This window comes from Apis mellifera, linkage group LG5, assembly GCF_003254395.2.
Source record: "Apis mellifera strain DH4 linkage group LG5, Amel_HAv3.1, whole genome shotgun sequence".
NCBI classification, from domain to species: domain Eukaryota; kingdom Metazoa; phylum Arthropoda; class Insecta; order Hymenoptera; family Apidae; genus Apis; species Apis mellifera.
Window position 1 is genome coordinate 9,768,783 of NC_037642.1, and position 21,353 is coordinate 9,790,135.

A 21,353-nucleotide genomic window follows, 5' to 3' on the forward strand; every position below is an offset into this window, starting at 1 on the left:
CCGGCAAGTCGCGAAAACATCGTGGTAATTACATGTTTAACACAGACAATTTTACGTTTCATGGAGATCGGTATCCCTGCAAAAATTTCGACTGGAATAACGAAATGAATGCAGAATCGCTTCGAGCTGGTTGAGTGGACCACTCGAAACGAAATACGATGTGGATGCGAGGATCCGCGCCGCGTCCGGAATATTTTTCATTTAAAAGCATTTCATTTTGAAACGCTCGATATTTTGTCGTGTGTCTCGCCGTTTCGAAATCCCTCGGGAAATCCGATCTATCGAGGACGCGTATTATCATCACACGAGAGACAGTCGAACGACAGAATTTAATTTAATCCTTGCCTCCTCTCTCTTTCTCTGACTTTCTATACTTTTAGTTTGTATGTTACTATATTTTCCTTTGATATTATATTTTTTGATTTGTTCAGGTATATTTAGATTAATTTTTTTATGTTTCTTTTTTTTAACAGGTAATTACCTGATTTTGAGCATTCTGTTCGGCCATCGCCTTCTCCTTCGCTTGCCTCTTGCACTTGTACCGATGATTTTGAAACCATATTTTTACCTGCAATGTGAAAAAATAATTTTTCCTATTAGAATGAAATTATCATTAATAGGAATTACGAAAAGAAAGATAAGCAATATATTGTTTCTGATTTATAAGTTATGATTTATAAGTTAATAAATATATTTTTTTAATTTTTAAATTTATAAACAATTTAAGAGGAAAGAGAAGTTGAATCGAATTATTAAATTTAAATCTAACTTTTTTTTCTTTCCTAGGAAGCGGGAGCATATTTTTGGTGCGTGAATTGTCATCAGGTAGAAGCTGAAATATTTTTTCAAAGGGACCAAGTCTTTTATCATGTGTGTACGTTTTAAGTAACCTATGGAACTATTCGTAGCTCCCTTTAAATCTATAATCCACAGTTATTATAAGTTTGTTATTCCTTCAAAAGAGATTTAACGTCTTGTTCACTTTGCTAGATATTTTAAAGAACGACTTCGTTGCATTTTGCTATTAATTCTTTATTAATAAATTTTACACTAACAATTCTTATTTTTATTTATTTAACAAACTATATTGAATATATTTAAAATGAAGAATAGAAAAAAAATCTCTCTAGTTATTTGATGAAAAGAAAAATATTTTATTTTTTAAAACTTTATGAACTTTAATCCCACTTAAATCTTCAGTTCCAGAATTGTCAAATGGATCCTAAAATGGATTTCCCGCAATGAGATCATAAAGAAGTTTCACCGATGGGATTCTCCTTCTGTATACGATGTCAAAAGGAAAAAACACCGCAGTTTTATGAAATTCCGACCCAGGAGCAGTCGTGTTACGCTCGAAACCGCTTTTACGGCAATTGAACGCGATTAGGGAAGCCGGCCGTGCGGACAGGATCGAAATCGGCATCTGCTTATGACAGCGGCGCGTTATAATCCGTATTGTGCATTATGCTGCGTTCATAGGGGCGCGTCCTGATCATCATGGTATTGTCGTTGAATCGCGAAAACAATGCTCTCCGTTTCTGTCGGCCGATTTAATCCTTAACACGATCTTACTAAGATAACGCCATCAGTGTTAAACAGTGTTAAACATCATTAGAACATTCGAGTATTACAATCATACGTTTTAAAAATCTAAAAATTTTAAATTGAATATTTTTTTTTTTTGTTTGATAAATGCTTATATTAATAGAATAAATACTTTGAAAATGTTATTAATAGGTAATATTATACATTAAAAGATATACATTAAAAAAAAGAAATGAATTAGCTTAATAGATGATGAAAATATTTAGTAGGGCTTTATAGATAAAGGATCAGGATCATTGAGTAAATTATTTCTTGAAACATTAATTAAGAATTAAATTAAATTTAATTGACAGATTAGTAAATTAAATCAAACAAATTATTATATTGAATAATTATTGTATATGAAAATCAGTATATTATTTTGTAATCTTTATATCTTTCTGTTAAAGGTAGATTTATAATGGAACGAGTGAATAAAATTCGGTTGAATTCATGGAGGCAAGGAAAACAGAGGATTGAACAATTTTAAAAATGAGGACAAAGGGGCAAATTAGAGGCATGTGTGAAAGGTACGCCTAAGCCTGATTTTTATCGCATGAATCAAAGGCGAATCCGACCTATATGTTGCCTTGCCTGTAACCTCCTACTCGAGTGCCTGTAACCCGCTGCAATCCCCCGTGTGTAGCCCCGTGTAACCCCCCATTGTCGAAGTTATGCACCGTAGAATGCAACGAAAGCACTTTAAGGGGCTCCGTGCAGTAGACCGTGTCTCAAGAGCCTGCCACCGTCTGTCTAATTCTTTGAATATTAGCGGGATCGGCCACCCTCGAAAATTCTTGTTCCCCTTCGAGGCAGTCCTCGTCCGCCGCCTCACGTGTGTACCAGGAATACCGATCTATCACAATTTTCCAATTGCCGCTTTATGTGAAGTGATTACCCAATACATTTCTAGGAATACTTGTATCTATTTGCTGATATACAATGATTCATGTTTTAATTTGTCATTGGTCCTTGAAATAAGTGTTATAGAAAAGAATCAAATATTGTGAGTATTGACTACCAATGTAATTATACATCTTATTAATTCCGTAAAGTTAAGTGGTTTCTTATGTTCCTACAAAAGCTTATCTTATTTCTTTCAATTGTTTTCTAATTAAAATTAATTATGTATTCGATTCTAATTTATTATTATTAATAGCCAATACTAGTCGGAAGATAAGAATGAAAATTATATCATTATATTTCCAAGAAATCTGAATATTATTTTTTTTTTTTATTGAAATACTTTTCATCGATATATCATATGTATAAATATGAAATTTTTATATATTTTAAATTCATTCGTTTTAATTCAGCTCATTTTCAGGATCAAGTATCGCATATATAAATCGCTCATAATCATGGGAGGTGCTTAAAAACAAGAGGAAGGAAGAGAAGGAGCAAAGGTTGCGAAGAAAAGCGCTTTGTATCTGGCGAGTCCTTTCGCGCGACTTCCCGCGTATGTTTTGTGGTGCGACTGATGCGTAGGGCGGAGAGACCTTATCTAAAAGCCACGAAGAGGTACTAGACGAGGGAAGTACTCTCTCGCCGCTCCCGTTCGTTAATTCCTTTTCCACCGATAATCCACTCGTTGAAGCCGGTGGAGTTTCGGGTGTGCGGCGACTTCGAGAGGTCTACAAACAGCCTTGCTTGCCTCAACGCGTTCTTGCATTCTCTACTTTCACGTGTCACCCATTCCTTTTTGTCCTGAGCCTTCTTGCCCTCGCGAGCTGGACGATGCAATTGAAATATGAATATATATACCTCGTTGCTATTTGAAATTTCTCGCGTTTGTTATTTGAAATTTCTTTTTCATCTTTAGTTTGTAACCGTATAAAAAATTTACAAAAATTTCAGAAAATATTTAAGATGTTTAATAATTAATGTTAAAATAAATAACGAAATAAGAGATTTCAAAAAGAAAATGAAAAAAAGGATCAAAAGGTATGATATTCAAGTAAATCTTATTGAGTATATATATATGGATATCTGAATTGTATCCGGATCGAAAATTTGCAGGCAGGAATGGCAAAAGATTCGATGAAATGAAGGCGGGATATAAACTGACAAAGAGAATTGTTATTTCAAGGGAATGGTCTGTCCGTCAGTCCGTTTGTCCGTCGCTCCCACAACGGTGCGGTGTGTAAACAGAGAAAGTTGAACGAGATAGGGATATAACTAGTATATATATTCGCAATCCATGGAAGAAAGAAATTCGTGACAAATACCGATTCTTGACGATAAAAGTATATAACTTTACATTTTTACCATAGAAATATAAATATAATATAAATAACTGATTGATATTTGTACACATACAATTTTTATTTTTGAGAATATTCAAAAACTTATACTTAACTATCTACATTGTACATATTTTAAATCATGTTAAAATATTGCATAAAAAATACTTGTAAAAAATCTATCAAATGATTAGAAATATTAGAAAGGAAATGAGAAACAATTTGTTCATTTTCGATGGATAGGTCGGAGCTTGTGCAAAAAGGCAATAGGGCCTGCAGGGGTCCGGCCAAGGTTTGCTCAACACCAAGAAAAGGGGAGCTTAGCTTTAACTTCCGATTAACTCGTGGTTAACTCTCGTTCAGCCAGGTAAATGAAACGCTTCTCGAAACCATTCAAGCGAATCTGCGAACACCCTACGTTTTTCTTTCTTTCGGTATATATCGTAAAAGTCTACCTGTTTCTTTGAACTAATCGAAGGAAATAAGTTTTTTCACGGCTGATTTAAGATTACTCTAATAAATCGACTTTAGAATTTTCGTAGCCATTAATAAATTTTCTTCTATTTCCAGATTACACATCGGTTAACCTCAAAACGAACAAAGTTAACCTACGAATTTTCTCGATGAATTTTTCATCCTTTCATTCATCGTAAAAGTGAAGATCAGATCTATTAGTGACAATTTTATTTCGTTTCGTCCATATTTAAACATTCCATTCAGAATATTTATCGGTCTTTAATCAACGATTAATCAAGCACCTGGACACACCGGTTCCGCCTATGCACACGCCATCTATCTCTTACTTTGACATTAATTAGTGTATCGAATAGCGATAAATTCAGAGAGCAGTTCATCAAAGCGGAGGACACGCGACATTTGGGAGGAACATCGAGTACCTGTTTGGCTTATGCTCGACAGAGGCCCGAGATCGTACATCCGTTCGAGCAGGGAGTATGCGGTTAAAGTGGACGATTGATCAAGTTAGCGTAACGTCATTACGTCGCGTACATTGAGGGTTCACGCAAAATCACCACCACCATCGTAAGCAACGGAGTATTGGGCGTTACCACCCTTCGTAGGCCCGCCAACTGTTTCCTCGGGCAATTTCACTCGACACCAACATTCGACGGATTATCCAATGGAAACCCCCATGTAGCCGCGGGCTGCAGGATAGTTCACGGATTGTTCCGATGTTGCTCGAAAGAAAGACGCGTGTAATTGACGAGAATTGCCACTCGAGGTGTTCTGAACCGTTTCTGAACGCATCCGTTTGCCTCAGGGCTACATGGGTGATTTTCTTCTGATCTATTGTTGTTGGAAATGATCTTTGTATTCTCCTTTCTTCTTTTAAAGTTGAATTGAAGAATTTGTAAAAAGAAATTGTGTTGGAAAAGTATTGAAAAAAATTAAAGAAGAAAATATTTATTCTTTTTTTTATCAAATGATAGTAACGAAATATAAAAAGTGGAATTATTTTAGAATCTCGGATAACCTTTCCCAATGGAATCTTCTACTAACTTAACAATTATAATTATTTGCAGAAGGAGTCGGCGGGAAGCAAAAATCGCAGGAAAAAGAGATTTGCAAAGCTTGATTTTAAGTCACAGGCGTGTTTCCATCGCAAAGTGCAAGGAACCGCAACGATGAGCTTGCGAATACCAGGATCAAGCAACGTCAAATTATGATTAGGGCTGTTAATTGTCCCGTGTTGACCCTTCTGAGTGGTGGCCCGTGGGCAAACACGATTCCCGCCTCCCTTTTGTTGTTTTAACTCAATACCGTCGGCCGGGGATGACTTACCGATTACCAGTCGGGATGTCTGAAAACCTGGGGTCTTCGGCCCAGCAAATAGAAATGACTTTCCAGTTTCTCTTTAACGAGCCTCCCATTTAATTCGCTTTCTGTGTGAACAACTAATCATACGTTCTTCCTTTTCAACAATAAACGAGGTATAGAGTGAATAATATCACTTTCAAAATTCACTTCTTCATATCTTAAAAAATATTTACAAGAATAATTACAAAAACGATAAATTTATATTTATTTCAAAAAATTATAGAGACAATCGATCGAATCCAGATGTTTGATCCACGTGCAAGATTAATATTAAAATTCAACAAGTTTTCTGTTCAATGTGTGGAACACGTGGAACACTCTTACAGTTCTAAAACAATTGAAAGCAAAAGTTTTGAAGAAAATGCCGGAATCATTTGGTTTTGATCGCACTTTTTTCACCCTCTAATTTCTTCGTCGTTTCACGGCAGGGATGATCCAATAGCCGGGGACGCGAATGTTTGCGGTTCAAAATGTATGCACCCTCGCGTCCCGAAATTGCAGTGGGATTACAAAAGAACGGGTCCGCGCGTTCTACAGGGCGTAGCATAAAAAGAAATTGGTGGCGTATTACGCGACCGGCACGTTCGAGTGTATTTACAATACACTCGTAAATCTGCCTCCTCGTCGCGATAATTGATGCAAACACGTTGAAAAACTCATGAGACGGTAGTTGTATCGTATAGATCCGTGTTGGGAGAACAATTGTTGCCGATTATTTTCAAACAGCCGAAGAGGAGCTGCTTAGAGGAGCTCGCTGAATCGTTTCCGTTGCAATCAATGCACCATTTACACGAAGTTTCATTATAGCATGAAAATGGAACGTAGGTAAGTAGAAATACACGGTAGCCATATAGATAACCTTTGATTCATTAATATCTTCGTTAATACCTTGCAATGTAATTTTCCTCGAGTTTTTCAGAAAGAGACTTTTGAGATGGTATTCTTCTAAGTATATTCAAAAAAATTCAAAGAATCTAAAGAATTTATGAATCCATTATCATTTTCAATCTCGTCGAATTTCGATGTTAATGAATACGCTTTCATTGGATCTTGCACGGATATTCGATCTTTAGTTAATTCAATTATTGCCTCGTCGAAAATCAATTGAGTCAATTGTTCAAGGTCACTCACTAACGTCACCCTTCTTCGTACCCTCGTATTTCAACGAAGGATATCGAACAACTTGGATATTTTTTTTTCCTCAAGTTGTCAAGATTGAAGATCGTCTTCGATCGACGACTTTTGCACTGACCTGTAGGTTTCACGGGAAGACGAGGAAAAAGAGAGGAATGCAATTACGCCGGCCACATACTGCCTGTGTGCGTGGCGGTGATGCGGTATGACGCGGGGGCGGCCGCAAAAGCCGACGACATATTCATGCGTGCGTTATTATGCGAGGGAGCCGTGAGTGCACTCGAGAGATACGCGCACGCGTTCCACGACGTCCAATTAACCGCACGCATTTCGACACCAAAGGAATTTCACGCGCGGAACGCGCGCGCGTGCCCGCGCGTATCTTCCAAGATAACCTCAAATTCGCTCGACCAATGTAACGTATAATGTATATACATAACGAAGCAGAATATTTTTGCAATGATAATAATAATTTAAATAAGAAATTTTCACCTCTAAACGATTATCTACGTCACTGTAGCGCGTTATTATATTTAAAGTGTAAATGTAACGTATGGAAGAATTTAATATCGTCACCTAACCTATATCGCGGCTCACTAATTCGAATAATTTTTGATGGAGATGTACGTAGCGCGTAAACCGATCATTTCCACGATTGTTCTCTCGTTAAAGGATGCGATGTTGTTACAACGACCTTAGCCTGCATATTCATGGCCGTCGAAAATGTTGCTGGCGAGAAAAATTTCACGGGTGACACTTTTCCACGAGCGTTTCGCCGCGTCGACGATCCGTTTCCCGTCTTTGGGACATGGCTGCTCCCTTCCCCCTCCCTCCCTCTCTCTCTGTCTCTCTTTCTCTCTCCCTATCGTCGCATCATCCCCTGTCTCTTTGGCACGGGACACACAGATGCGTCCCTCCATTTTGCGCTCGCATTGTTACTCCAAGTGCAGTCTCCCCATTGTTACAATGGTTGGCCACTCCTGGCATTGTTGCCGGTATTGTTATTATTATCGCTACTGTTACCGGTTGCGGCCGACCGGCGAATGGAGAAGAGGAGAGCCAGCTGCTTCGTCGAGTGCCGCATTAGAGGCAAATTACACTCCCTCTGGTCCGCCTCCTCTCTCTCTCTCTCTCTCTCTCTCTCTCTCTCTCTCTCTCTCTCTCTCTCTCTCTCACTTACTCACTCACTCACTCACTCACTCACTCACTCACTTCTTTTTCACTTTGCCCCTCCGAGTCGGTTGTCTCACTTTTTCTCAGTTACGTTCTGGATTTTATCTTTTTAAGCTCGAAATTTCGATCGGTATCGGATTCGAAAGATGCCCATCAAACGAGAGATATCAATCTCTCTTGGAAGATTTTCAAAACAATGGTATCGTCTCTTGGCTTTTTAATATTGACTTTTAAAAATAAATTATCAGTTTTTTTCTTTTTTGTAGGAATGTACCACTCGAGATAACCTAAAAACGATTCACAACAATCGAGATTACGTGGGTTTTTGACTTGAACGCGTCAATGATGTTTCTCTCTCGTCGATTTCAACTCGGTTTCTAAAAACTATCCGCGATATCCAATAATCAATGGACAATGAAGACAGAGGGAGCCAAGGAACGGTACGAGAGAAACCGACGATCAACCGGGATGCATAATTAATCGGTCGCTACGTGGACGAATTAAACGAGCAATTCGGAGTACGAAATTGATCGCAACAATTTAATCGCGAGAGGCCGCGCGCAACGGGTCTCCGCAAATTATGCCCGGTGAGTTACAACGAGTTTAAAGCTCGTTAAAACGCAAAAGACCGACCGGTGCAAGAGAGAGAAGTTAATTAGAAGGAATTAAAAAAAAAAAAAAAAGGAGAGAAAGAACGGAAAGAGAAAAACGTAACGGAAAGAGAGAGAGAGAGAGAGAGAAAGGAAAAAAAAGAAAAAGAAAAAAGTACCTATATCAAGGGGAATTTAGACGACCTGCGCCGTGCGGTTGGCGAGCGTGGCGAAAAAGGGAGACATTAATTAAAGTGCAAAAAGCGCGGGGCAAGCCTGATCAAAAGTTAAATAATTAATAGAAAGCATGAAGTTCAGAGCGAGATCGTGGATTAAATGAAAAATCACCGAAGTGAGGAATTCGCGGGCCTCGAAATCGGGTACAGACGAAACAACCGCCGCCCGCCATCCATTGTTTCCTGTCAAACAATCGACGATTGACGTTTATTGTTAGCGCCAGCCAGATCGTCCACCGACTCCTTCTACTTTCCAACGATTTCCAAAAACTCGAAATCTATCGACCTCATCGTTCAGATCAGGTTTCGGAAATGCAAATGATGGAATTTTGAAACCATCTTATTGTAATTTTTTATTTTAGATAAATTACCATCGTGTTGCTAAGTGGAAAAACATTATGAAATAAAGGAATCCAACGGGAAGATTTATTTGAAAGGAAAAATATCAGGTACGTAGAAACAAAATGAATATAAAAATTTAAAAGAGAGGTATTTTTCTTTGAAATTTTGATTTGTAATTTTTGAAAAATTATATTCATCGTTCGTTAGAAAATAGTAATAGAAATTGGAAAGGGAAAGCTGTTTCGCAAATATTGTTCCAGCACAGCCTGCACAAACGTCCCGTCGTTGTATTATTGGACCAGAAAGGAATATTAGACGATAGTATATTCGCGTTCAAAGGGTAGATCCGGGCATCAAGTTAAAGCTCGCTATAAATTTGCTCGTCCATCGGGCAATCCTTTAATACTGTTTACGGATGGCTCACGCGTACAAGGTATATATTATCCCTTGTGCAAATTTTCTCTTATCATATCTTCTATGTAAAAGTCGATCGACGCGGTAAATTTAACGAATCTCGAAATTGAATTTAATTCTCCAATTTTTTAAATAACGCAGCAATAAATCAAACCGGATACTCGCGTGTCGAGGTTTTTTTTAAACAAAGAATTTTCCTCTTCTAGTGATAAACATCCGAGGCAAAAAAGAATGGCGAGGGAGGGGAGAGAGGGGAGAGAGATTCGAGAACGAACCGCGACAACCGTGGAGCGTGGAGCCTCGTAATTCAACCACGGAGATAATCGTAATAATGGGTTTGCCTACCACCGAATCTACCCTCTTCGACTTTATATAGCAGCCTTGAGAGGAGGAGGAGGAGCGACTGAAGAGGACTGCGCGAGTTCAATGTCGTGCAAACACACGTGATGGATTCGACGGTATCTCTACAAAATGATCGACAGGATTTCCTCCAGATCCCTTGCGACGTACTTACTGCAACCTCATTACCTCTTTATATACACCTCTTTTCACTGGATTTTCTATAAATACTTGTTTAATAAATCCCGAAAACATATCATCACAATAATAAACCAAGATAAAATTATATATTATACGAGTATTGAAAATGATATTCATATTGACGAAACGTTTTTTCGTTTCAGGGAAAAAGGATCGAAGAATCGAAAAATCGTGCAAGTTGTTTTATTTTTTCGATCGAAATCTGCTTTGAACGAAAGCAAAATGGCGAAAGAACAGATCGGATGCTGATCCAGGATCCATCATCGACTCGAACGAGCAGAAAGAAATCGGTGCTTCTCGAGTGCTCGTCTCGTTACTCGAAACGGGGTCGATTTTGCGTGACGTTTTCCCGGAAACGGTCGACGACGCGGCACTTTGGCCCGTCGATCGGGCAAACGACAGGCGGAAAATTCTTTTTTTTTCTCTCTTTCCTTTCTCTCCTTACTTCTTCCTCCTCCTCCTCCTTTCTTTCTTTCTTTCTTTCTTTTTTTTTTTTCGGCATCTCTCGATCCTTTGCAAGCTCTCGAAAGTGTGCTCGCGTCGAACTCGAGGCTCGAGTATCTTGGAGAGCGCGGATCGGTATATATCCTCCTTCCCGTTCGTTACGTCGTTCGACTCGTTAATTCAGTATCGATTCTCGATCGCGTCCCAAAGAATTTCCCTCGAGGGCCGTCGAATCCGCAATAGCCTTTTCTCGCGATGAAAAATCTCTCTCTCTCTCTCATTTATCCCGATTATCAACGATCGTAACGTTTTCGCGGATCTTTGAAACAAGTTCAAGCTTTTGAAATTATCTTGGCTCGCGAAACGGACAGATTTATCCATCTTCAAGTTAATCGAGCTTTCCAATATTTTTCCCCTCTCCATTTCGAACATTCCTCCTAGATTTTTATATTCCCGCCAAAATATGAAAGAAAAAAAAGAATTTCAATTAAAAGTTTCGTGATACGAAACTTCCTCCCCGATATAATTCACTTTGACACTTATTTCATACGTTTCCAAAAGAACAAAATAATTATAAAAAAAATTTCGTTTCAGTGATCCGAGCTTGAATTATTCTTCAAAAAACGAATTATTCCTCTACTCGAAAAATAATCGTCGAACGTTTCGAAGGAAGGAAGAGAGGAAAAAAAAGGAAGTCGAAGAAGAAGCAGAAGGAACAAACGGACAATTACCAATAATACTCGAACGGTCCGAACGAATCGTTGCCCCGTAAAAATGCTTCTTCTTACCACTCGCGGCGCAACGGTGCTGCCATGCTCCACTTCCTCCGACCTTTCCTCGCGTAATATCGCTTTCGTGGCGGCGAAGAGGAGGGGGGGGAGGGAGCACGTAAGATTCACACAGCTCTCGCATAATGATTCGTTAGTCTCCCCCGTGCAGCCATCGTGGGCTACCTACAGAGCACGACTTCGTACGTAGACTTCGAGTGGCCGGTAAGTGGATGGTACCGCAGGGTGGCGCGCATACACACATGCGCGCGCGCGCACGTACGACACGTACACACACGCGTACACCGGCAGCTCGTTTGGTCTCTATTTGTCCCCAGAAGTTCAAGAGTCCGCTGCATATATATATATATAGGCGTATATAATATATATATATGTACCTATACGTATATAAAACGATCAACTTCATCTCTCTCTCTCTATATATATATTCCATCTATATCTATCTTTCACCGTCCCTCCTTCAAACGTCTCTTTCCGCGTCCCGTTTCCGAGGCTGGCCTTCATGGCCGGCATTCACGGCTCGGGCGAGATCCGAGTACCATCGACTCTGAAACTCGTTATCGAAACTTATGCGCGCGCGAGCGCCCAGCGCCGAGCCTCGTCTCTCCCCCCTCCCCTCCGGCGAAACCACGCGAAAATCCGCGGCTGATTGCAATCAGCCCTCTCTGCGGACTTCCGCGTAGACTTATACTAGGAGGGGAGGGGAGGAGGAGGAGCTCCCGACGACTTCCGGTTTAGGGAGCAGCGCAAGGTTTGGAGGTTTAAGGCGCCTTTTTCTACGATGGTTGTTTCGATTCTTCGAGCAAACGGGGTCTCTTCCCGAGTTCCAGTTGGGTGGAAATCGTTTTGGAGAAAATGATTGGAACGTTATCGAAGAGGAAGTGATAAGAGATGCTGAAGGTTGAGATTCGTGATGAGAATATTATCGAAGAGAAGGACAAACTTTTGTTAAAGCTTTTGTATATTGTATAGATAATCAGGAATGGTGGGTACGTTTATAATGTTCGTGAATTGTAGATCGAATTGAATTCGATGGACGGAGAGAGCGGTTTTTGCGAGCCGAGAGACGCGCGGTAGACGAACTAAACTAAAGGGGGACGAGCGACCAGGATGCAACCAATGAGCTGCGCAACAATTATTTATTGTTGCCAGACTGCCACATCGTGGCGAGCAGACCTGTCTGCCCAATCAAGATTGCTCGTTAAAATTTGATTCTTGACCAGACCGCTTTAAATGATCGCCGCCAAAACGATTCTCTCGAATCAACTTATTAACAATTGTGCGTTAGAACCAACCGATACGAAATAATACGAAAACGTAGAATTGTAGAGATTCTAAAATCATCGATCAACGGCATTTCTATATATATATATACGCGTCGTATTATTAATCGTGGCCGAAAGTAGAAAGCCGGCAACGGGGAAAAATTTCGGGTTCCAAAAACAATATTTACATGTCGTCCAGCCAGAACGTACTCTTCGACCGACGATTCTACCTGGTCCGAATTCCTGCCCTCTCTCTCTCCCGCTTTGAACAAACAGTACCTCTTCGAGGACTATTTTCGACGCATTGGCATCGTCCTCTACGATTTGCTTAACACTTTCACCACTAGAGAACGTGTTAAATGGTACAACTTTAACACGTCGATCAAAAATCTGGCCGATATTCTCTAAAATTGATAACCAACGAAATACAATATTTCATTATATTCTGGCGAGAAAATTATATTAGAAGAAAGAAGGAAAATAACGCTGTATATATATATTTAAGAGATCAACTAGTATCTAACGAATATATATCCAAAGTTGGGGTATACGTTAATATCAAAGAAGCGTTTAAAAGTCGATCCACGGTAATCGAATGTCTATTCGCCGGCAGTCGCCTACGGCATTTCCGGCTAACAACTCCGACGCAACCAACGCCCCTGAGGTCGATCGATCCGATTGGCCGAGAGACGTAGATACACCCACGCGTACACCCACCACCTGCTCCCTGCAATTAATCTCCTCTCAGAAATTAATCCTCGTGATGTGTACGTGTGCAAGCGTGCGCGCACCGTTTCAAGCGTTCTGTAGCTCAAAAATAGTTGGACCTAGTTGATCGAGGGACGTGTTTTTTTGTTGAAATTAACCGCGTTAAAGGAACGATGATTCATAATAAGAAGATTTGAGTCATTTTTCTTTTCTCTTTTCTTTCAGATCAGAAAGATGACCCTTACATATCGTTTTTAATCTAGAGAGAGAAGCAGCAAAATAGTTGGACCTAGTTGATCGAGAGATGTGTTTTTTTGTTGAAATTAACCGCGTTAAAGGAACGATGATTCATAATAAGAAGATTTGAATCATTTTGAATTTTCCTTTTCTCTTTCAGATCAGAAAGATGACCCTTACATACATATTTTTAATCGCTAGAGAGAGAGAGCAGCAAAATAGTTGGACCTAGTTGATCGAGGGATGTGTTTTTTTGTTGAAATTAACCGCGTTAAAGGAACAATGATTCATAATAAGAAGATTTGAATTATTTTGAATTTTCTCTTTTCTTTCAGATCAGAAAGATGACCCTTATATATCGTTTTTAATCTAGAGAGAGAAGCAGCAAAATAGTTGGACCTAGTTGATCGTGTTTTTTTGTTACACGTTGAAATTAACCGCGTTAAAGGAACGATGATTCATAATAAGAAGATTTGAATCATTTTTCTTTTCTCTTTTCTTTCAGATCAGAAAGATGACCCTTACATATCGTTTTTAATTTAAAAAGAGAAGCAGAATCGCGGAAGAGGATTTAAGAACGCTCTCAACGTCCTTTTCCTTCAACTGGAAGAAACGAAGAGAATCTCCAAGCTTGAAGAAACGAGGAGTAAAAGAATTTCCGCGACAAAATTATAGCACGATATCCCCATACGAATATATTCATTGATAAAATAGATCTATCTGAATGAAGAAGGAGATGGAGGATGAATCATTTGACACGTACCTGGGTGGGCGTAAGGTGGATCAGAGCGGCTAGGTGTTCCCGTTCGGGCGCGCTCAGGTATTTCTGCTGCTTGAACCGCCTCTCGAGCTCGTGAACCTGCTGCTGAGTGAACAGAACGCGACGCTTTCGCCTCTGCGGAAGGTGGGGAAATTGCATCGCGCCGACGCCCATGCCAACACCGACGCCGACGCCGACGCCCACTCCCATGCCCGACGACTTGGTCACGTCGCCCATTGACTGGCCCACCGAGCAGCCGGCCATGTTGGTCCCGGCACCAGCCGCCGCGGCTCCCATTAGCCGCGAGACTGCAACACAATGTCGAAGAAATATCAATTGCCAATAAACTTTGCTCCCACATATCAACAAAAATATAGAAAAAAATAATTTTTAATTAAAATATGCACATCAATTTATTATTAATTAATTCTTGGGCCTGATATTATATAATATTTACTCTCTTTTTTTCCAGAGAAATTAAAATATCTCTATCAGACTTTTACTTTTCTATTGAATAATAATAAATATTTTCATATAGCACAATTTTCTTCTTCTCCTGTCGCCACAGACATTCTTTCAATTACCAACATTCGCGTTTCCTACGTGGACGTGCTCGACGGACGGACCGAGATAATTTATCCGGTTGGAATTTGTGGAGGATCGCGAGGAAGAAAGTGTAGAGGGAGGGAGAGAGGGAGAGAGAGGGAGAGCCGTGAATTCGAGCTACTGAAACCCAACGAGCAGTCCATCCCTTGTCAGTTGGCGAAGGGCTGTCAAGAACGGACACGTCCGATCGGGACAAAAGCAGCGATTTATCCCTGCAAAGTGCTACGTCATCGAGCACGGGAGGTCCGACGATGAAGTCCCGAATTATTATTATGTCTGTGAGAACGTATTCTCATCCTGTCAGACAGTGCTCGCCTCGAGAAAGAAATACCACTTGAGACATCAAACACCGAACGAATTTGTTTAGCGTGCATCTCTCCTCTGGAAAAATCGAGCTGGAAAATTCACGATTTACGAATTTTTGGAGATATTTGAAAAAAGCTATCATTTATTGTTGCATCTTGTTTTATCTAAATTTCTTTTTTTTTTTTTTTTAGGTTGACATATTGAAACTTGATGAGGATAAAGTAAATTTAATTGAGATGAGAGTGTAAAACTTTCTTGATTTAAGATTCGATTAGAAATTGAGAAGGATAAAAAGAAAATGATGAAAATGATTGCAGGGAGAGTATTATCAATCCTACCAGAGTCTCTAAAATCTGGAATTATTATAACACGTTGTTGTATCTTGTTTTATCTAAATTTCTTTTATTTTTTCAGGTTTGTATATTTAAACTTGAAAAAATTTGGATGAGGATAAAGTAAATTTAATTGAAAGTGTAAAACTTTCTTAATTTAAGATTCGATTGGAAATTAAGAAGGATAGAAGGAAAATAGTGAAAGTTGTTGCAGGGAGAAGCACTATTATCAATCCTACTAGATTCTTCAAAATCTGGAAATTCATGATTTAAAAATTTTTGAAGGAAGCTACCATTTATTATAACATATTGTTGTATCTTGTTTTATCTAAATTTCTTTTTTTTCAGATTTACATACTGAATCTTGAGAAAATTTGAATGAGAATAAAGTAAATTAATTGAGAGTGTAAAACTTTCTTAATTTTAGATTAAGATTAGAAATTAAGAAGGATGGAAAGAAAATGATAAAAATGCAAGGAGAGGCAGTATTATCAATCCTACTAGATTCTCCAAATCTGGAAATTTATGATTTAAGAATTTTTGAAGATATTTGAAGGAAATGTATAAAACATAACATGTTTGCATCATGTTCTATCTAAATTTCTTTTTTTTTTCAGGTTTACATGAGAAAATTTGGATGAGGATAAAGTAAATTTAATTAAGAGTGTAAAACTTTCTTAATTTAAAATTAGAAATTAAGAAGGATAGAAAGAAAATGATGAAAATGCAAGGAGAGGCAGTATTATATCAATACTAGCAGATTCTCCAAAATGAGAGATATTAAACTGAAAACATCGCAATGGGACATTGTTAACTTTCTAGTAATGTAGGAAACAACATATTTCCTACAAACTTTACGAGACTATCATCGAGGTGAGAGCGAGGACAATAGAAACTCGACAAAGGATGACTGGATCAACTGGATCAACGAAACTTTTGCTGAACGAATGGAGTTGAATCCGTAACTCGCTCCGTAAGAATATCATTAAGCAAATTGACGTTTTATATACTTGAAGTAGATACTAAAATCGAAATTTTCTATCAGAAGGAATCGCGAACAACCGGTTTTCCACGCATCGATCGGCTGGATAATTGTGTGGCATCATATGTCCATGATGATTGACAAACAAAAATCCTATTCTTCCATTGTTAACACGTTTAAATAAATCAATAACAAATTTAAAACTTAAAAGTAGGATGTATCTAAAACAACAGCATTTTTAAAGATAATGGATTTGCTTACTGTGCTTGTTCAGAGGATAAACAAGTTTTAATCTGAAAGATGATTCAAATATAGACAAAGCTTGCATATACTTGCTGAGTGACAAGGAATAAAATAAAAATGCTGATTTCCAAGAAGTCCATTCTTCTTTATAACAATTCAATATAAGGAAACATCTTATAAGAAACTTGTAATAGCAATCTATTACTTTTCTTCAGAATAGTAGAGAATAGACAATAAACTTTCTATCTCCTATTTTTTGTTTCTTGATTACTAACAAAATCTTCTCACAGATTCTTCTCATTCTGTTTCAGTATTTGAGCCAAAGACGATATCAAGGAATGAAATTTGAGAGATAACTCAATAAACAAAGATCCATTTCTAAGTCTTGTTCTTTGCAGATTCTCTGGATAAAAATTGGGAAAAATTGAATTCGAAAAAACGTTGGATGCGTTGAGTTAAGATACCCCCTCGCGCGACGAAGGGTCGTTCAAGCTTATTTGTTTAACTAAAATCTCCGGTAGTGTCCGGTAGCCACGCGTTTCGGGGGGGCCAAGGATCGATACGTTCTCTAGCGGGCAGCAGAGTGGCGCGTGCGGCCGACAGAAATCCAAGGAGACGAGCGTATGTTGACACAAGTCCGAAGGACACGAGCTTTGTTAGCCGACAATCTTCTTCAGCGGCCTCTGAAACGCGAGAAGCCTCGAGGACTACGGTATCCACGAGTGGACGTAGTCCCGTCCTTCTATGCAGATTCGATTTATCCAGTAAATGAATGTTTAGAATAGCGGAAAGTTAAAACGTGATCCAGCCGTCTTTGCGAGTCATCCGTCTTTGAAACTTTTCAAAAATATTCATAAATATATAATCCTTCCTCCGCGATAAAAATGAAAATTCTTCCAAGTATATCTATTTATATTCGCAACGAATTTGGTATAAATTTTAAAAGTGTATTCGACCACCAATAATTATTATCATTAGTTTGACAACTTTTTCAATTTAATGAAATATTCGATGAAAATTCATAATTGGAAAATCGAAGAATACGGAAGAATTGACGAGCGTTGTGAAGCGACGCGATGGGAGGACAGGACTGTTGTGTACTTTGAAATACGAATCCGATACCTCGTCGATGGCTAAATGGACGTAAGTGCGAGCTAGTAATAACAAAAGTAGACACGAGGCTAATAAAAGCGGGACAGACGTGCCTCGTCGATGGCGGAAAGGATGATCGCGTCCAACCCATATGTTTCTTTTCTTCAAAAATACGTTTACTTTTTTACAATCTACAATCCTTTTTCGAAAAATTTCTTTCACACGATTCAATTAACATCCTCCATAAAAGAAATAAATAAATAATTCCAAATTCCAAGATTACACGTTACAGAGGATCTTAGATTGGAAACGACGCAACACATTTATCAACAAATCAACACTTCTCATTGGTACATGCAAAATACTCGAGAGACGTATATTCCAATCGAAAATTGAAGAAGCCAGGATACGATCTCGAAGGAAGGAAGAGGCAAAAGGGGAAGGGGAAGAAAAGAGATAAATACTCACTGGCGAAACGGGGGTCGTTGGTGGCCGGCGGGGCGGGCGCGTACCACGGATGATGGGACCTCATGGGATCGGTGGCGGTCGCGCCCCCGGCGACCGCAGGCCCCGCATGGTGGTAGGACAACTCGGCGGCGCAGTACTGGTACTGGGAGGTGAGTTGCATGGTCGCGTAAGGATTGCCCATGGCGGTCATGCCTGAGCCGGTGCCGGCAGCCGCGCTGCCTCCACCGGCGGCGTCGTTCGGGCCGGAGACCGGCCCCGGTGTCCCGCCGCCGGGCGTCGAGCCTCCGTGGAGCGGTGGGCTGCCGCTGCTCGCGCTCGAGCTGCCGGTGTTGCCGCCTACACGGGCGCCGCACGCGTTTCCGTAAGGCGAGACCTGAGAATGCGTGACCACGCCGACCCCGATCACCTGCTCCAGCTTCCTGAACGATTCGTTATCGATGGGTGAGAGAATGTCAGTGACGCTAAACGGTGTGGTATGAGCGCCACCAGCGGCTTGTACGTGGGACGAGTGCTGTTTAGGCGATAGGCTCATCGCCAGGTCTATACCGTTCAGATCTGTCAGCAGGCTAGCTTGCTCCAGCTGTGTCTGTTGCTGTTGCTGCTGCTGCTGCTGTTGTTGCTGCTGCTGTTGCTGCTGTTGCTGCTGCTGCTGCTGCTGATGCTGGTGATAGCTGGTGGCATTGCCGTTCCCCTGGTTGCCGGCGCTGTTCCCGCCGCTGCCACCGCTCATCTCGACGAGGCCCGCGCCCTCGAGGTACTTGAAGCTCGCGCTTCGCGGAATCCTGAGGCCGGGGCTAGCCGCTGGATACCGACATGACTGGAAACAACGACACAACGCGTCGAGTTCTTTTTTTCAAAAGGATGTTTTGTTTTTTAGTCAGCGATTTCCTTCTTCTTTTTTTTAATTGTACATGTCTCTTTTTTATTTTTATTTTTATCTTCTTGTTGTTCTTGTTGTTGTTGTTGTTCTTGAGCGGTGAATCGAGGATTGTAAACTGTTCACGGTTGTGAATAAAGAGTAATATAAGTCTAGATTGGGCAAAGATTCATCACAGTGGGGCACAGTTTTTTCTCAAATCATTTCTCACAGTTACACTCAATCGTTCGATCAATCAGCGTCGATGAGCAATGTCGCACACCTGAACGTATAATCCTATCGGGCGCACCGATCACTGAAAGCTGTTGCATCGTTTCATGGTAATCAAGGTAACTTGATAACGCGCATCTCGCGGACGGGTTTTCACTAACGGATCGGATGCAGTTCGGGGGACGCGTCCATCGCATCGGTGCACTCGAGCGTGGTTGGTCGCGTCCAGCGACGACACCGCGTCATCCTCGATCCGTTCTTATCTATTCAACAGGTCGTACAATATCGACGAGAAACTGTAGAAAAAGCACAATTTTGGAAAAATTTGCTTCACGAGCGAGGATCGATGCGAGTATCGCGGAACCGTCGTCTACCTTGATAAAAATGACAGCAGCGTCCCCGGACGAGGCTCCCCTCCTTGGAAGGAAGGGCTGGTTGCACACGACTGATGATCCGTGCTCGTGTTTCGTAGGACGAAGGAGACACAACACGGTAGGCACAACACGTTCCGTCACGTCGCGAGAAGGCACGCCGCGACACGCCGCGACTCGTCGCGGGACGACGCGAGACGCGATTCCGGCGAACGGAAATACGGCACACACGTGGTCGTGGAGGAGAAGTAGTGGCCGGCCAGAGCCGGCCGGCGGCCGACTGAAATCACCCGGGGGGTCTTCGAGTCCTTGGACTCTGCCGATAGAGAGACGATGGTAGATGTACCACTCTACGCGTTTCGCCTCCACCTTCGTCGAGGATACACTCTCTCTCCGTAGGAGAGGAGAGAGCGTCTATGGATGGATGGTTTGCTGGCTGGCTCGCTAGCTAGCTGGCTGGCTGGCTCGCTGGCTGGCTCGCTCGCTGGCTGGATAGATGGATGGATGGATGGATGGATGGATGGATGAATGAATGAAGAGGACTGTCGGGTACTCCTGGAGAGGTCCTCACGGCCGCTTAGACCCACTCGACCAGCGGCTCGGCCGGTCGCGCTCGTTCGTTCGTTCGTTCGTTCGCTCGCTCGCTCGCTCGCTCGCTCGTTCGTTCGTTCGTTCGTTCGTTCGTTCGTTTGTTCGTTCGTCCGGGCTCGGGCCCCACAGCCTCTCGCGGAAAACCCGTACGACGACACGATGAGTGGAGTGCCCACTACGGAGAAGTGCCTGCTACCAAGAGTCGTGATGAGATGTCCCCTTTTGCGTGTGAGAGAAGGGCTCCCACTCGCCAGCCTCTAGGGGGGTTCGCGGGGCCACCTAACCGACCGAACCCGGCTACCCTAACCATCCTCTCATTGGACGGGATCCGCCAATCGGCGCGCTCTCGCAATTCCATTGGATCACCTTCCCAATGGTTGAACGGTCGTTCGGGGTTGTGCCGCGGTGCTCGCAGCCACGCCGTTGGTGAGAGCCCTCGCTTCTTCCGTTGTACGTCCGCCTATCGCGCGCTGATCCTCCCGATTCCCTGCCAGAGACCACCTCGGCTACCTAATCTAGCGGCGTCTCATGGCCACCGGCCTCGGGACCAGCCCACCTTTCTCCTCGCTTCCCTTTCTATTTCTCTTTCTCGATTCACCCATCTATCCTTGTCCCTTTCCTTCGTTTCGCCGTTTTCCGTTCGTCCTTGCGAAAATCTCCCCCTTGCTATTCTCCCACTCTCATTTCGCTCTTCTTTGCCCGGTATTTACGACGACTTTACCGACGACCAACCCGAACGTAGTAGTAGTACGTAACTGTAACCCATTGATGTCACGATGCTACGCGTTCGATATCGCGTCGATGTCGCTACCTGCGTGTTCCATTTATTCTTCCTTCGTTCTCGCATCGGTTATGTTTACTTCTTGTTTCTATTTGTCGTTTCGCGAAAGATGGAACGATGATTAGTTTTCGTATTTAAACGAATCGAATATTTTCGGAATTTTCGAACGCAAGCTTATCTTGTTTTTGAACTAAATTCTA

General features: G+C 41.3%; 1 protein-coding gene and 1 long non-coding RNA gene across 2 annotated transcripts in view; one reads left to right on the top strand and one right to left on the bottom strand.

Annotated features, from left to right (window-relative positions):
* The window catches only part of LOC411104 (homeobox protein Nkx-2.4), a 29,991-nt gene extending 9,244 nt beyond the window's left edge, over positions 1-20,747 (bottom strand). Inside the window, exons 1-4 of the mRNA XM_394578.6 lie at positions 19,785-20,747; positions 18,324-19,706; positions 14,298-14,602; positions 482-568 (exon numbers count right to left, since the gene is read on the bottom strand). Of these exons, the coding sequence (XP_394578.4) occupies positions 482-568; positions 14,298-14,602; positions 18,324-19,053 (1,122 nt within the window). The 5' untranslated portion in view covers positions 19,054-19,706; positions 19,785-20,747. The remainder of the gene's footprint in view (positions 1-481; positions 569-14,297; positions 14,603-18,323; positions 19,707-19,784) is intronic.
* Positions 546-7,294, top strand: LOC102654030. Its single transcript, XR_001703091.2, has 6 exons — positions 546-874; positions 1,201-1,500; positions 1,995-2,114; positions 2,912-3,830; positions 4,071-4,194; positions 4,398-7,294. It is a non-coding gene; the product is annotated as an uncharacterized LOC102654030 (long non-coding RNA).
* Positions 20,748-21,353: the final 606 nt, after the last annotated feature.